Source organism: Wallemia mellicola (genome assembly GCF_000263375.1).
Source record: "Wallemia mellicola CBS 633.66 unplaced genomic scaffold WALSEscaffold_17, whole genome shotgun sequence".
In the NCBI taxonomy this organism is placed as follows: domain Eukaryota; kingdom Fungi; phylum Basidiomycota; class Wallemiomycetes; order Wallemiales; family Wallemiaceae; genus Wallemia; species Wallemia mellicola.
The window spans coordinates 168002-181313 of record NW_006531974.1 but is presented as its reverse complement, the minus strand read 5'-3'; the positions used below and the strand labels follow the sequence as shown (position 1 = coordinate 181313).

Sequence of the window (13312 nt, the reverse complement as noted above, 5' to 3'; positions counted from 1 at the left end):
GGTGATGCCAATGAGTGGTGAGTATGTGTACAACTTCTGATGCTTACATCGGTTGAGTGAAGCGGAAGAAGTTTGTCCAGTCTTCGGATTGTGTGTTATACGTCGAATCTGGCAACAGTGACCAAAGATCTTGTTGTGGTACTGCATCTTGAGTGACAGATGGTTTTGTGTCGTCTTCAGGTGAAGAAGTAAACATATTAGTGAGTGGATTTGAGTTACCCAACATATCATAGTCAGTCAGTGTATTGATACCAGCCATATTGACATCATTATATCCCTTCGGCATTTGGCTTGTCGGAGGTTGTACAAACGTAGATTGTGGCATAACTTCAGATGATGTCGGTGCCGTAAAGTCAAAGTTCCCAGATGGAAATACCCCTTGATCAACTAAATTTGCCATTTCTGTGAGACTAGTCGTAGTATTTTCCGTAGTTGCTGTATCGTTCACCATATCAGGATAGAAAATATGCGTAGCCAAATCATTAGTTGACATTGGCAAACTTTCCAAATTATATGTATCTTTACGTGTATGACTCGGTTTCTTTGCTATCTTACGACGTTGCTGTGGTCGACTGGTGTTTCTCGCGGTGCCACCCAAAAACAGATTTGAATCAATGGAAAGGCTCGAAGAAGCCGAGAAGTTACTAGTTGCGCGGCTTGTAGTGTTCGGTGACTCTTCAGTTGAGATCTGTCCGATACTATTAACAAGTTTGCGAAGTATGTCATGAGCTCTACCAGCGTGCAGATGCCTGGCCTCCAATTCCTTGACTACTTGTATTCCCATGTTTATTTCTACCCAACCTTTAGTAAAAATTCCGTTAATTATACTATACATACCCTTCATTTCTGGAATTGGCGCCGATGGATCTGTACTATTTCTTCTGCCCTCACAGGCGCTTACGATCAGTATAACAGATGATGTGAAACTCTTGAATGACGTTAGAAGCAATACTCATTAGAATTCTTATCACGCACCCCTATTCCAATCCAACTATCCATGATCTTGACCGATCTATTCCTTTCCTGAAGGTGAGAAAGAACATGAATGCACGATCTCGCTGCATTTGTGCAAATTGACAAACTCGGATAGCCAAGAGGAGATGGTCGTTTTGGGGTTGAGATGAATGGCCTGTGGATGTAAATCTATAATATTTTAGTGACATCATAACTGACTATTTGACCAAACGCACCTGTACTAAATAATAAGTAGTTTGAAGCATACACATAAATGTGAACTTCAAGTTGTCTTTGCAGTTTGGATCCCAAGCGAGCTCAGGTGGTATGGATTCAAGCCATTTATGTAGCTTTGAATCGAGTGCTGCGACATCCATTAATGTGCGCTTTGGCTCAGGTATGTTCGCATTATTTGGACGTTTACGCTTGTTAACAACGTACTATTTTTGTCTGAGTGGTATAGATTATATAGAATGGTACCTACACTTGTCCTTAACACTTCGCCAAGAATCGCAGTTAACTCTATCAGTTTATTGAATTGTGCTATACTGACTTGCATTTCAGTCTCTACTTCATCTGGAAGCACAGAAGGCAATTCAACATCAAAGCTATAATGCTTCATTAGTATTATAGTCTCCAGTATAAAAAGAGGACATACTTCTCGTCATTCAAGGTACATGGTCGACCCAACACAGCGGACAAGCGCTTGTCCATCACATAAAAAGACCAAAACGCACGTTTGCGTAATTCATTTTGAATAGGATCGCCCCAAACTCTTTTCCTATGAAAACCAATATCCTGATTTCTCGCTGTCAGGAACAGTACATGTAGGCTATTGGAACTCACCTGTGCTAATACCAAGCCCACGCTATTTAGAGCCCAACAAGCATGGCTAAACGGACCACCTTGAAGATACACAACCATCAGAATTATCGACTGCAGGTCTTCGAGTCTAGCAGCGGTGAGAATAAAGTTATGACAATGCATTTTGAATTTGGCAAAGAATTCTGCGCCTGCGAAACGCCAATTCTTGACGTTACCGAACTCATCTTTGTCATCCTTTGGTACCACTCTAGGGTCGTCGGAATATCTGGAAGCTGCCGCACATAATAATAAAATTAGACCGCCAAATCTGACGTCATGTTTCCTTTTGTGCAAATCCGCTTCGAAGGTTGCTCTATGAAGCACTGGGAAGTAGACGTTGAACCTCTCAAAGAAGATTTTCACTAGATGATCCAGGAGGTCTGGAGGAGGAAGTTCTTCAACACTGTAGGAAATAGAAGGAAAGTCCTTGTTCTCTTCCATAATCCACTCGCTGTCCATCCAAAATTCAGGTCTTCGGTCTTGCTCGATATATTCTCGAGTAATAAGTGGTTCGTCGGGTGGCTTATATTGATCTAAAGTAGCCATTAAGTACATTGAACTTGATTTTCCTAAATAGCGTGTGTTGTCTTCACATTGTGCGGATAGACTGATCTGTTGCATACGTTCCTCGAGTTCATCGTCACTCTGATCATCAATCTCCTTTGTCGGGTGAAAGGCCTTCTCTATCGTGGGTAATTCCATCTTTTCTTTATTCCAACGAGAAGTGTCGGCTTCGCAACCAGTTTCAAAGCTGTCCCTGTCTATTGGTGCTCCGACTTCGCTGTTGTAGTCATAATCCGGTAGCATTTTCTTAAACAGCATTTCAAACCTTCGATTACGATTCTCTAATGACTCTATGTATCCTTTAGGTGGACCTTTACGCTTTGCGGCTTCTACGTCTAAAGTCGGATTCAGTTATTACGTTAGATGCTGTGTGATAAACATACAAGTACATGTAAAATTGTTGTTATTGCAATTTGTACACTTTAAACCCTGCTCTGCTTTTGATGGTCCGTCACATTTTATCTTCTTGCGTCTGCTTCTGTTAGCAGCAACTCGATGGTTATCAGATTACTTCGACCTACCGGCATATATCGCACTACATTGTATATGATTAGTAAATATATAGATGATATACTGTAAAACACTCACAGCCCGAGTAATTTTACGCTTCTTTTCAGAATCTGACTCGACAACCATCTTGGTTGTTGCTTACCAAGATGAAATACAAAGTACCGGAGATAAGCAGAAATGGCTACGGTATATTAGATTTCAGCAGCGATGAAGAGGATATTGACAATCCCGTGCGCTTAAAATCTATTCTAAAGTCGTCATCTCGTCCCACTACAAAAACGTCAGCGAGCGAGAAGAGATATATTGACGGCGATTATGGTAAATTAGATGAATTGGAGTATTTTCAGGATAATTTTAGAGATAGCGTTGATTACAATGTTCTTAATAGCTCATTCACGCGTTCAACTTCAGTGCAACTTGATAGCGTAGACGATGAGCTGGAAGCTATACAAAAGACTATATCCAATATGCAGCTACAATCTAAAGCTGAAACGGAGAAGTTAGCCCAGGATTTTGAGAAACGTAATAAAAGTCTATGGAATGATATTGAGTTATCTATTAGTAACGCTCAGAAGGAGGCAGACAGAGAGTACCAAGAACAGCAACGTGCTGAAGAGATTAGAATACGTATTGAGCAGGAGAAAGACGAGAAACGTAAACAAGAAGTGAAGAAACAAGAAGAAGAGTTGAAACAACAAAAGCAACAGCGCTCTAGGCAGCTCGAACTGGAGAAAGCAGAAGCAGATAAGCAGAAGTTTGGCTTAATATCAGCCAAGAATGACTATGATCATTGGTATAACTTGATCTTAAACATAAAGCGTAGTGTATTACCACAAGTGGCTGAAAATCCTGCTATTAAAAAAGCATGTTCTGCATCTAAACGTAAAATTACACCCAAGATTGGTCAATTAACCAATTCAATAAGTCAAACATCTAGAATTGTAAGTAGTGGTCATGTTGTAAATGTTTTAGTTTACAATTCATCCAGACGAATGAAGTCAATGATGTCCTCAACGAACCTAAGCGTTTACATGGCGAACAATCTCCCGCCTACCTATGGCTTCTCAATCATCTTTCAAAATGTCTTATCCGGCAAGCAGAAGCTGAAGTGTCCGCGAAAATAACGACGGCTTTCCCATTAGCTCGACTTGTTGTATCATTAGTCGTAGGAGATCATCCACAACTAGCTGACGTGCTTATGGGAAGACTTGTGAAGAAAGCATGTTGGATTGTACCTTTCTATCCACGGAAATCAGAAGGTGAAACTGATGAAGCGTATAATAAGAGAGTAGGGCGCAAGAACTCGGAAGAGACAACAGTACAATATAACGACAGAATGGGAGGTATAGCTGCGTTCTATTTCGCAATCCTACAAACCCGCTTAACGGCCAACAATCTCGTACTTACTACGCCAGCTCAAGATGCTGATCTCATTAATCGTCTACCAGTTCACTTCCGGTTTAGTCAGAGTTGGACATGGCTTTCACACGCTCTCAGGCCGCCTCTACCTACGCTCAGTACGATTCCACAACTTCTAGCGACATTCTTCGAAATACTCGGCGAACCGTATAAGCAAGCTTATGGAAAGCAAGCGGTTAAGGTCCTTCAATTGATAAAGAGTAAAATTGGAGATGAGAGCAGCTGGGCGAAGAACAGTGAAGCTAATATTACACGTATAAAACTTCTCTTGGATAAATGGCAAACTGGTCAGTCGCTCAGTAGTACGGATGGTAGACTATGGGAGAACTAGATTACCAAACCATTACAGTATATCATTATTTATAATATTATTGATACAAAAAATTCGTGTAGTGTTCGTTTACTACTTGTTCACTCGATTGAAATTCTCTTGACTGGCTCCTCTTCTGGTTTAGGGTAGCTGATCGTGAGCACGCCATTATCGAGTCGAGCCTTGATGTCCTCTTGAGTGACGCCTGCTGGAATACTCCATGAACGCGTGATTTGCTGTTGGCTGTAGTTCCTCTCGCGGAGGTGCCATTTACCAGCTTCCTTCTCATCGACAGTGTTCTTTGCATCAACAGTGAGTACACCCTCATTGAGCGTAATCTCGACATCTTCTTTTGTCATACTTGGAAGATCGAGCTGGGCTGTATATCCCTCTTCAGTTTCTTTGATATCGAGTCTGTGGCAAATATCAGACGTTGACTATTAGATTTGAGGGTAAACTTACGATGGCCTGAATTCATTCAATTTTCTGAACTCTTCAGTAAAATCATTGAAACCTTCAAAAGGTCTGAAAAAAAAGTTAGGTACGTTTGTGAAGCCATGTAAGGGCGATAAGGCACGGTGTCTAGCCAAGGCTGGCGTGCATCTAAGCGCTTGATTATAAAAAGTTCTAGCTGTGCTCTTCATATTTTTGTTGATAGCTGTTCAAAATCAAGTGGGAGGTTTATATGTTTTGATGATCTTACGATAACATTCGAGAAAATTTTAGAAAATCAAACGAAATATAGCATATGAAGTGTTAAATATAACAGAATAGACATAATACTTGAAAATAAAAACACAGTAGAATCGCATACATTACAATGATATACAACTTCTGCCAGAACATTCTTGAGCAAGGAAAATCCTTCCACTTGTTGGCATTCTCGATGAGGTTGTTAGCCTTATTGATAACACGTTGGTAAGCATCAGAACCAGTGCAACTCTAACTGGAACATTCCCATGCGCAATCTCTTTCGTGAAACCAATGTTAGTCATGAGCCCGATTATTCTCTGACTTCCAACTTTAGGATCACCATGTTCCATGCTTCCCCTGGATTACTTTACCTAAAGCGTTTTTAATAGGTGCATAGTCAGCTATTCTATTTGTCGGTTTCTGAATGTTCGTTTCCGCTTGTAAGAGATTGGTCCGGAAGTATTCAGGTTTGATGAGCAACACCTTGTTACCCAAATGTTGAGTTTCCGATTTTAATGCTTCAAATGTTGCCTTAATTGCGAACTTAGTTGCACAATAGAATGAATATACGGGACAGTAGTTATTCCGATCAATGATGATATTGCTGATGAACTTGTCGCCTTCTTTACGCGTTCTAAAATGAGGTAAGATTGCATCAGTTACTTTGAAGTATCCAATAATTTGTTTAAAATTGTTCCCTGGCCTGTTCTAATAATGCCTCTTCGACACAACCATAAACACCATATGCAGCATTGTTCATCAAGTGAGTTACATATCCATGGATTTTGATAGCTCCTTGAACAATGCGTGCTACTTCCTCTTGTGAACTTGAAATATCAAGTTTGAGAATAGACATGTGTTCTAATTGTTCAAAATCTCTGATTTTTTCAACATTGCGAGCAGTCGCGATTACTTTGCGTCCTTGTGCATTTAGTTGAAGGACTAATCCGCTTCCGAATCCAGTTGACGTGCCAGTGATTAAAAATAAGTCTGGCTTCTCCATATTGCTTAAATATCATTTTCAATAGTCTAACTTAGTCCTTACACACACAATTATGTCAGATCTCTCTTCTTTCGGAAGACTTGACGGATTAGTTATCTTTTACAACAGGCTCATAGGTATATTTACATTTATTCATATTTAGTACTCGGCATTTACGAAATTACGTGATTGATATTTGACATAGTGTTATAATAGTAGCTACAAAAATTATGATATAAAGTAAAATGTGGCCCATATAATACATCCTATATTATTAAGAAAAGCCTATTGAAATTCCATATAAATTAAGTCTAAAAGAGTACTTCTATCCGGCAAAATTGCATAAATTAATGTTTCTCGTCAATTCCACCTGCTTCCTCGTGGGTATTAGCATTTGGTGATCTACGCGTTTCAAATTCTTCTAGAACTTTGTTAAATATAGCAAGCATGAGACCGAAGCCTGCAAGACCGACACCAAGGTAAAGAGCACCACGCAGACCACGCTCTGGGTTTTCACCACCCTCGTTGACGTTCATTTCAACTGTCGCAGCAATACCCAGTGCAATTGCTATAGAATAGTTGACGAGTGTGTTGACTAATGACCCAGCCAAACCCTGGTGTTCGCGTGGCAAGTGATCTGAAATAATTATAGAAGCGGCAGGGAAACTCATATCCATACCGAATGGTGCGATAACGTAACTGACGAATTGCATAGCCCAGTATGTGAGGTGTATTGGTTGGAAGGCGATCAAGCAGACAGCTGTCAAGAAAGCCAGTAAGGCTCCTATCATAACCCAACTTCCACCAGCTTTGAGGATGAGGAAGGATGAAAGTGATGCTGCGAGACATCCTGTCACGCTACATGGCACCACTTGAGAGACAGTCTCGAGTGCACCAAGACCTCTAAAATCCTGAATGAATCTTATACTGTAAAATAACCAAATCGAGAATGTACCCCATCCCGTTCCGATACATCCCAACATGAGGTTATTGTGAATATTACTGAAAACTGTGAGTGGAAGAAGTGGCTGCTTTACGCGACTTTCGACGAATGCAAATACACCTAGCATGATCAAGCCGACTACGAGGAGTGCGCAGACATAACCATTCTTCCAACCGACGACAGCCGCTTGATTCCAGGCAAAATTGAATAAAACCAATCCTGACACAGCTGTGATAGTTCCCAGGTAGTCGAAACCGAGATTCCGCTGCTCCGTCTTGTCATCGTCTTCAGGCAATATCCATATAGCCAGTAAGAGCATAACAAAGAGGGCAATAGCGAGTACGAAGTTTGACCATGCCCATTCAGCACCATCTACTGGTGCTTTTACTGAGCTCTGTGCGAACAAACTACTCTATACGGTTGTTAGAAATGCGCTCCTGATATCATAAAAACTTACAAAAACGGCACCAAGAACGAAACCATTTGGGGCAGAAGCTCCAAATAAAGCGAATGAGATAGCTTTCTTCACTCCTGGTGGGTATGTACGTCCAATGATGGCAGCTGCATTTGGTAACATCAATGCAGGAGCAATACCTTGGAGAGCTCTGCATACATCGAAGAAGATAATTGAGTGAGTGTACACTGTCAATCCTGTGACCATAGACCAAATACTGTACCACAAGAAACCAATGCAGAGGATGAGTTTGTTTCCATACATATCACCCAGACGACCGGCTGGTAAGACGAAAGTACCAACGGTGAGGGAATGGGCTGCAATAATCCTTACACTAGTCAATAGGGTATGACCTAATCACTAATTACCCACCATGATTGCTCACCTGCATCTTGAGCGATGTTGAATGTTTCAGCGATAAAATCTTTAGTAATAACCAAATAAGCACCAATACCGACTTGTGTGAAGAGCATACTAGATACACAAATGAGTACAGCAGCCCATTCAGCTATAAACTTCATAGTACTGTTATCAGATTTCTTCTCCGAAGCGACGGATGAGCTACCCAGGCCCACTTTATTATCTGGTGTATTCATTAAGCTTTAGAGCTTATTTGATTTATTTTCTATGATCGTTGTTCAAGTTTAAGGTTGTTGAATAATTTATTCCTGCTTTTGTCATACTACTAATAGTCTTTACTAAAATGTCAATAATATAACATAAGCAGTTTATGTCATAAATAAGCCAAAATTTACAGTACGAGACCGCTAGACTTTTTCATCAGTACAGTCTTTTCTAGATAAAATCTGGATCGGGAGAATTATTTACAGGAAAGTGTCAAATCTGCATATAGATGCTATATATGGTGTAACGTATACGAAGCCAACTAAATAAGCCATTAACGTAGTAATATTAAAACAATAAAGTTTTATATCTTCGTAGCATAATGATGTCAGTACAAAAGATTGATCAGCCGGGAAACTTAGGGAAAGGGAAATGTAAAATGCATTGATAAATCATCTAATGATACATGACAATGATGCATTTCATCAACAAAGTGCTGTGTGTTTCCTCTTCACTTTTACCTATACACTTAGTTCTGTATAACGAAAATATAAAGACTATGATTTGCTACTAACTTAAGAACACATGATCTTAGATAAAGCTGCTGATTAATCACTTCTAACGTCAGTACGGGTCAGGCTTATTTCCGGTAAACTCGCAGACCATTATGATTCCTATAAAAAGTGTGAATTCTTTGACTCTAAACCATCAAATAAGATGACACGTTTGTTTTCAAAGTTCAATCCGCTCGAATTAGGTGAAATTTGCTCAACTTCACGTATTACCAAAAATGAAGTTCCACGAGCACGGGAGATTATCAAGCAGGTGCCAATATACCACAAGAATGATATTTCATTGAAGGATGCAGATGGTATCATGGAAGAATGGCACAATATTCTCCAATCTGGTCCAGGTGTATTTGTTGTGAAGAACCTGGTCGATGATCACGACGTTGTTGATAGAGCCCACAGTGCTGCTGAAGCTATCATAGAAGCTGAGAAGATTAAATATGCCAATAGAGGTGATCATTTTGCAGCAGGTGGAAAGAATGATAGAATTTGGAATTATTTCCAGAAACACGCTGTTCAGGACCCAGCTAGCTTTGCTGATTACTATGATAATCCTATCTTGTGGGTTGATTTATCGACTGCTGAGTACTTATCCTAAAGGTACCTTAGGAATCTGATTTGTGAATCGTGGCTTGGTCCAGGATACGCACTTACTTCACAGGTATGTCAAGTTAATTAATATGAAAGCATATGCTGATTTTTGGTTATCAGCTCAATGTTGTTCTCCCATCGTATGTCTCTGCTAATTTTTGATAACTCTTCTAACGTCATAGTAGAGGTGCAGCTCAAGAGCCCCATAGGGATTTCCACCTTGGTTTCCAAAGCAGTGAGCAGACTACGCGCTTCCCAGCAGTGACGCAGATGGCTACCCAGCTTCTCACTCTGCAGGGTGCAGTCGCACATTCAGACATGTGAGTGGGCCGTGTTCCCATCTTTTCTCTAACACACATAGGCCTTTGGAGAGTGGACCAACGTTGCTTTTACCATTCAGTCAAAAGTACGAATCAGGATATATACACTACCGCAACCCGGAGCTTATCGATTACTTCAAGGCTAACGCTATTGCTATACCAATGTCGAAAGGCGATTCACTCTTCTTTAATCCAGGTCTGCACCATGCAGCAGGTGCGAATGTAACTTCAGGTAGCACCGGCATCAAGCGGTCAGCCAATCTTCTGCAAATTTCAAGTCCATTTGGAAAACCAATGGAAACAGTTGATAGAACAACAGTAGCTTTGAGTGTCTGGAATGACCTCTCGCGTAAATATAAAGAAATTGGTTTCACAGATTCACTTAATACACTCGTTAATGTTGTAGGACAAGGTTATTCACTCCCAACTAATCTAGATTTGGACCCGCCACCACCAAATGGCCATTGTCCACCTACACAACAAGAAATAATTAGGAAAGGTCTTCAAGAAGGTTGGGATTATTACAGAGCTAAGGAGGAATTACTCAAGAGGGATGAAGTTAGACGCGCATAATTTGTAGCTGATACATATGAATTGCTTAATAAGTTGTGAAAGTATATGTAATTCAATCGAGTGCTATTACTTTTTCTTATGTTTGATTCAAACAATACTTCATAATCTATCATGGAATACTTCTTAATAACGTTTAAGTAGCATTTGAGCAAGGAAGCACCATCTATAAAGTGAGAATTTATTATCATTTTGTCTTCTCCATGAATCACACTGTATATTTTGGTAATTGTCAGCTTTGTCAGGATTTGGTGATGGACAAATGCTGGTAGTTTCTAGCGTATTGTCTCGCATAGTAAGGCATAATGTGTAATTATATGCTAAATAAGAGGCTATTTCTCGTACCTGTTTCTCCATCCTCTCTCTCTTTGTTTATTGTGAATCACTTTGCTAAAATGTGCTTTATCGTGTGATTATCTAGTTCGGTATGATGTTCATCGGCTATGCATCCTGCATACTTACTATTGCTATCGTATGTACTTAAGTGAAATGCTACATCTATGTCGGTATAATACTTTTCTAACATTTGTTTAACAATGGGTTATTTAATTATTTGTTCATCAAATGCGACCTGGTATAATTCAATGCGATCGTGATAATAAGTGTTACTGCCGTTTGTAAGGCTAAATTCTCGTCAATTTCGCTGAATGTGTTTTTCATTATCCCTTCTGAAGTAGCCAGTTTCTTTAACTATATCACCCAATGTACCAAGAGAAAACCCTATAATAGTAATAATTGCATTAAACATACGTTCCGAACGCTTACGATCATATACACATGTGTTTAATGTACACGAAAGACCGATTCCACATATAAGTGGTCCAAATGTAGTCATTATAGTGGCAACATAGAGGTAGTAGCCTAGGGCTACTAACCCAAGTAGAGTCGCTACTAACAAAAATTTTCTAAAATGGCCTAACTTATTAAGATTGATATCATTACTACCTTAATTCTTCGCCCGTCGGGATGTAATTTTGTATGATAGACACAGTGCGGTAAGCTTTCTCTGAAGTAGATTAGCAAACAGGTTCATCTATACCTGATCTAATTACGTCATTATAAATCAACAGAGAAGTAGTGACTCTCTTTTTTGACCGGCATAAATGAAATAGGGCACTGTGAATGCCGATTTAATCCTAATCACACTCCTTAAACCGATTCACAGTAGAGCTCAGCGAGCCCCGCTCCTACAACGATACGAACAAACGTAACTAGGACACCATGTTGATACTTCCTCCAACGTTCTTGTAATCGTCGTGTGGGGTTTCAAGATAGAAGTTGTCATTCCCGTACCTGTGTATAGGTAAGGTATACAGAAGACCTCTTGGAATGACCTCAAGGTCTCTATATACCTTACGGGCGTTCTTAATCTGATCATATTATGAGTGAAATCATATGATGATGTGAATCCCTGGTATTTCATTGATTACATCGGCCTTAAGTGAAACATCAAATTACCCACCAGTCCAGGATAAACCTTCTTTTTATGGTTTTCCAGAAGATTTCAGCGAACAGACAAGAATGCACTATTTAGAAACTGAAGCCAGTAATATGCTCAGGTACACCATGCTAACAATTAATCTGATGATTGCGAAACAATTCTCTATCCGATCTCCAACGACCGCATTTGTGAGTTCGACTACAGTTCCTGCAGTGATTGTCGACACTAAGGACTCTATTAGGCGGTTCACCATGTTTTCTCACTCTAGCGCTCAAGGCATGACTCTGATTTGAGCTCCATCTAGTCGTGTTATGATGGACATATAAATAATGTAGACAAAAAAGAAAGCTTTTAATAAAGAGATATGCATATTGTACTTATAAAATACCTTATAATATGCTATAATATAGCTTATATATACCCAGATCTATCGTAATCCTGCACCTGCAGAACCCAAAGAAGATCTGCTATCAAGACGAGTCCACCATCTTCTACCGAAACCAAAGTATCCTACTAGGACTTCTCTACCGAAAATTTCACCAAATCCGAGTGCGATACCATTAACGAATGGAATGAGAAGGTTAACTGCTACAGCTGCCAATACAGCTCTAACGGAAGTTCTCTTAAAGAGTGCCAATGTAGGTGAATCGTTCGCGTTATCTTGGAATTTGTTGACTTGCTTTTTATCTTCAATCCAGTCAGATTGCACCAACTCAAATTCTGAGTTTGATGTGTCTTTTTCTACTAAAACAGCGGAAGATTCAACTTCTTCACCTGATTCACTCTTGAAGCGTTTAGTTTCAACGTCAATTGATGAGAATATTGGTGCTTCATGCTTTCTCTTCTTTTCAGCGTCTGCAACTTGCTTAGCGATTAATTGTTGCTCTTTTCTGCTGTTTGTTTCCCGTTCTTTCGCGTAATTCTCGTGATATAATAGAGTATCCTCAACTGATGACTTTAACATTTCAGGTAAATCCTCATCCTTGATACGTGCATCGGTTTGCTCATCCCTCTCTCTATGATGCTTCATATCAAGCTGTCTAGTCTCTTCAACTCTCTCTAATGCCTCTGCTTTTCTCTTCTCGAGCTCATCAGCTGTTGCTTTCGATTGTTCAACTTCCTCAGCTGATTTTGGTATTTCTTCCTTTAAAGCTTCGAAATTATTTGAAGTTTCTAAACTTGGGTTTGATTCAACTACTGTAGATTTCTTAACTTGTTGTGGCTTGAACGCACTGTTGAATGAATCCTTTATTTTATTAAAATGAATATTATATTAAACGTTTAAAAAAACTCACAGCTAGTGGATCTTGTGACATTATCCTTTCCTAGATTATCGATGAATTGACAAACCAACTCGCTCGCTTGCAACTTACTCTTTAACGATAACGAAATTGTTAAGTTTAAAAAATTCGACGATTTATACGATACATGTTTGTTCTTTTATACAATTTGCTAAAATCTGCTTCAATAAAATATGAATAATGCAACCTATCAAGCTATATAAGTACGTAATCAAGGATGTTCCTTTGAAGCAAGTAGCCTTTAAGCGCTTACTATACATAGT

At 39.6% G+C, this 13312-nt stretch overlaps 7 protein-coding genes across 7 annotated transcripts; 2 read left to right on the top strand and 5 right to left on the bottom strand.

Moving 5' to 3' along the window:
- Positions 1 to 43: 43 nt before the first annotated feature.
- On the bottom strand, positions 44 to 2909 carry WALSEDRAFT_65409 (hypothetical protein; the record flags this gene model as incomplete). The annotated part of the gene is made up of 9 exons (XM_006959488.1): positions 44 to 792; positions 838 to 928; positions 976 to 1143; positions 1191 to 1394; positions 1439 to 1562; positions 1613 to 1752; positions 1801 to 2717; positions 2766 to 2847; positions 2904 to 2909. The coding sequence occupies 9 exons, from the start codon at positions 2907 to 2909 to the stop codon at positions 44 to 46; spliced, it is 2481 nt and encodes an 826-aa protein (XP_006959550.1).
- Positions 2910 to 3021: 112 nt separating this feature from the next.
- Positions 3022 to 4647, top strand: WALSEDRAFT_60985 (GLE1-domain-containing protein). The gene is made up of 2 exons (XM_006959470.1): positions 3022 to 3833; positions 3881 to 4647. The coding sequence occupies exons 1-2, from the start codon at positions 3039 to 3041 to the stop codon at positions 4640 to 4642; spliced, it is 1557 nt and encodes a 518-aa protein (XP_006959532.1). The 5' UTR covers positions 3022 to 3038; the 3' UTR covers positions 4643 to 4647.
- WALSEDRAFT_60983 (HSP20-like chaperone) lies at positions 4632 to 5271 on the bottom strand. The gene is made up of 3 exons (XM_006959469.1): positions 5167 to 5271; positions 5084 to 5146; positions 4632 to 5035 (listed from the first exon to the last, which is right to left on the bottom strand). Exons 1-3 carry the CDS (start codon positions 5178 to 5180, stop codon positions 4723 to 4725), a joined length of 390 nt encoding a protein of 129 aa, XP_006959531.1. The 5' UTR covers positions 5181 to 5271; the 3' UTR covers positions 4632 to 4722.
- Positions 5272 to 5571: 300 nt separating this feature from the next.
- Positions 5572 to 6326, bottom strand: WALSEDRAFT_47632 (hypothetical protein). The gene has a single exon (XM_006959468.1). It carries the CDS (start codon positions 6315 to 6317, stop codon positions 6000 to 6002), a length of 318 nt encoding a protein of 105 aa, XP_006959530.1. The 5' UTR covers positions 6318 to 6326; the 3' UTR covers positions 5572 to 5999.
- A 156-nt stretch (positions 6327 to 6482) lies between these two features.
- On the bottom strand, positions 6483 to 8232 carry WALSEDRAFT_33345 (putative MFS multidrug transporter). Its single transcript, XM_006959467.1, has 3 exons — positions 8066 to 8232; positions 7697 to 8021; positions 6483 to 7651 (listed from the first exon to the last, which is right to left on the bottom strand). Exons 1-3 carry the CDS (start codon positions 8212 to 8214, stop codon positions 6644 to 6646), a joined length of 1482 nt encoding a protein of 493 aa, XP_006959529.1. The 5' UTR covers positions 8215 to 8232; the 3' UTR covers positions 6483 to 6643.
- Positions 8233 to 8623: 391 nt separating this feature from the next.
- WALSEDRAFT_58174 (PhyH-domain-containing protein) lies at positions 8624 to 10347 on the top strand. The gene is made up of 5 exons (XM_006959466.1): positions 8624 to 9387; positions 9436 to 9487; positions 9538 to 9557; positions 9600 to 9737; positions 9779 to 10347. The coding sequence occupies exons 1-5, from the start codon at positions 8975 to 8977 to the stop codon at positions 10308 to 10310; spliced, it is 1155 nt and encodes a 384-aa protein (XP_006959528.1). The 5' UTR covers positions 8624 to 8974; the 3' UTR covers positions 10311 to 10347.
- Positions 10348 to 12056: 1709 nt separating this feature from the next.
- Positions 12057 to 13094, bottom strand: WALSEDRAFT_60981 (hypothetical protein). Its single transcript, XM_006959465.1, has 2 exons — positions 13044 to 13094; positions 12057 to 12994 (listed from the first exon to the last, which is right to left on the bottom strand). Exons 1-2 carry the CDS (start codon positions 13062 to 13064, stop codon positions 12176 to 12178), a joined length of 840 nt encoding a protein of 279 aa, XP_006959527.1. The 5' UTR covers positions 13065 to 13094; the 3' UTR covers positions 12057 to 12175.
- Positions 13095 to 13312: the final 218 nt, after the last annotated feature.

What these genes read in the sequence shown, in the direction of transcription:
- WALSEDRAFT_60985 (XM_006959470.1), top strand. Translation starts at nt 3,039, where the DNA reads ATGAAATACAAAGTACCGGAGATAAGCAGAAATGGCTACGGTATATTA. An exon ending in TAAGTCAAACATCTAGAATT is followed by an intron (nt 3,834 to 3,880) that starts GTAAGTAGTGGT and finishes CAATTCATCCAG; the next exon opens with ACGAATGAAGTCAATGATGT.
- WALSEDRAFT_60983 (XM_006959469.1), bottom strand. An exon ending in TTGAATGAATTCAGGCCATC is followed by an intron (nt 5,036 to 5,083) that starts GTAAGTTTACCC and finishes TATTTGCCACAG; the next exon opens with ACTCGATATCAAAGAAACTG.
- WALSEDRAFT_47632 (XM_006959468.1), bottom strand. Translation starts at nt 6,317, where the DNA reads ATGGAGAAGCCAGACTTATTTTTAATCACTGGCACGTCAACTGGATTC.
- WALSEDRAFT_33345 (XM_006959467.1), bottom strand. Translation starts at nt 8,214, where the DNA reads ATGAAGTTTATAGCTGAATGGGCTGCTGTACTCATTTGTGTATCTAGT. An exon ending in GATGCAGGTGAGCAATCATG is followed by an intron (nt 8,022 to 8,065) that starts GTGGGTAATTAG and finishes GACTAGTGTAAG; the next exon opens with GATTATTGCAGCCCATTCCC. An exon ending in TCGTTCTTGGTGCCGTTTTT is followed by an intron (nt 7,652 to 7,696) that starts GTAAGTTTTTAT and finishes ACAACCGTATAG; the next exon opens with AGTAGTTTGTTCGCACAGAG.
- WALSEDRAFT_58174 (XM_006959466.1), top strand. Translation starts at nt 8,975, where the DNA reads ATGACACGTTTGTTTTCAAAGTTCAATCCGCTCGAATTAGGTGAAATT. An exon ending in TACTATGATAATCCTATCTT is followed by an intron (nt 9,388 to 9,435) that starts GTGGGTTGATTT and finishes AAGGTACCTTAG; the next exon opens with GAATCTGATTTGTGAATCGT. An exon ending in GATACGCACTTACTTCACAG is followed by an intron (nt 9,488 to 9,537) that starts GTATGTCAAGTT and finishes TTTGGTTATCAG; the next exon opens with CTCAATGTTGTTCTCCCATC.
- WALSEDRAFT_60981 (XM_006959465.1), bottom strand. Translation starts at nt 13,064, where the DNA reads ATGTCACAAGATCCACTAGCT. An exon ending in TGTCACAAGATCCACTAGCT is followed by an intron (nt 12,995 to 13,043) that starts GTGAGTTTTTTT and finishes AATAAAATAAAG; the next exon opens with GATTCATTCAACAGTGCGTT.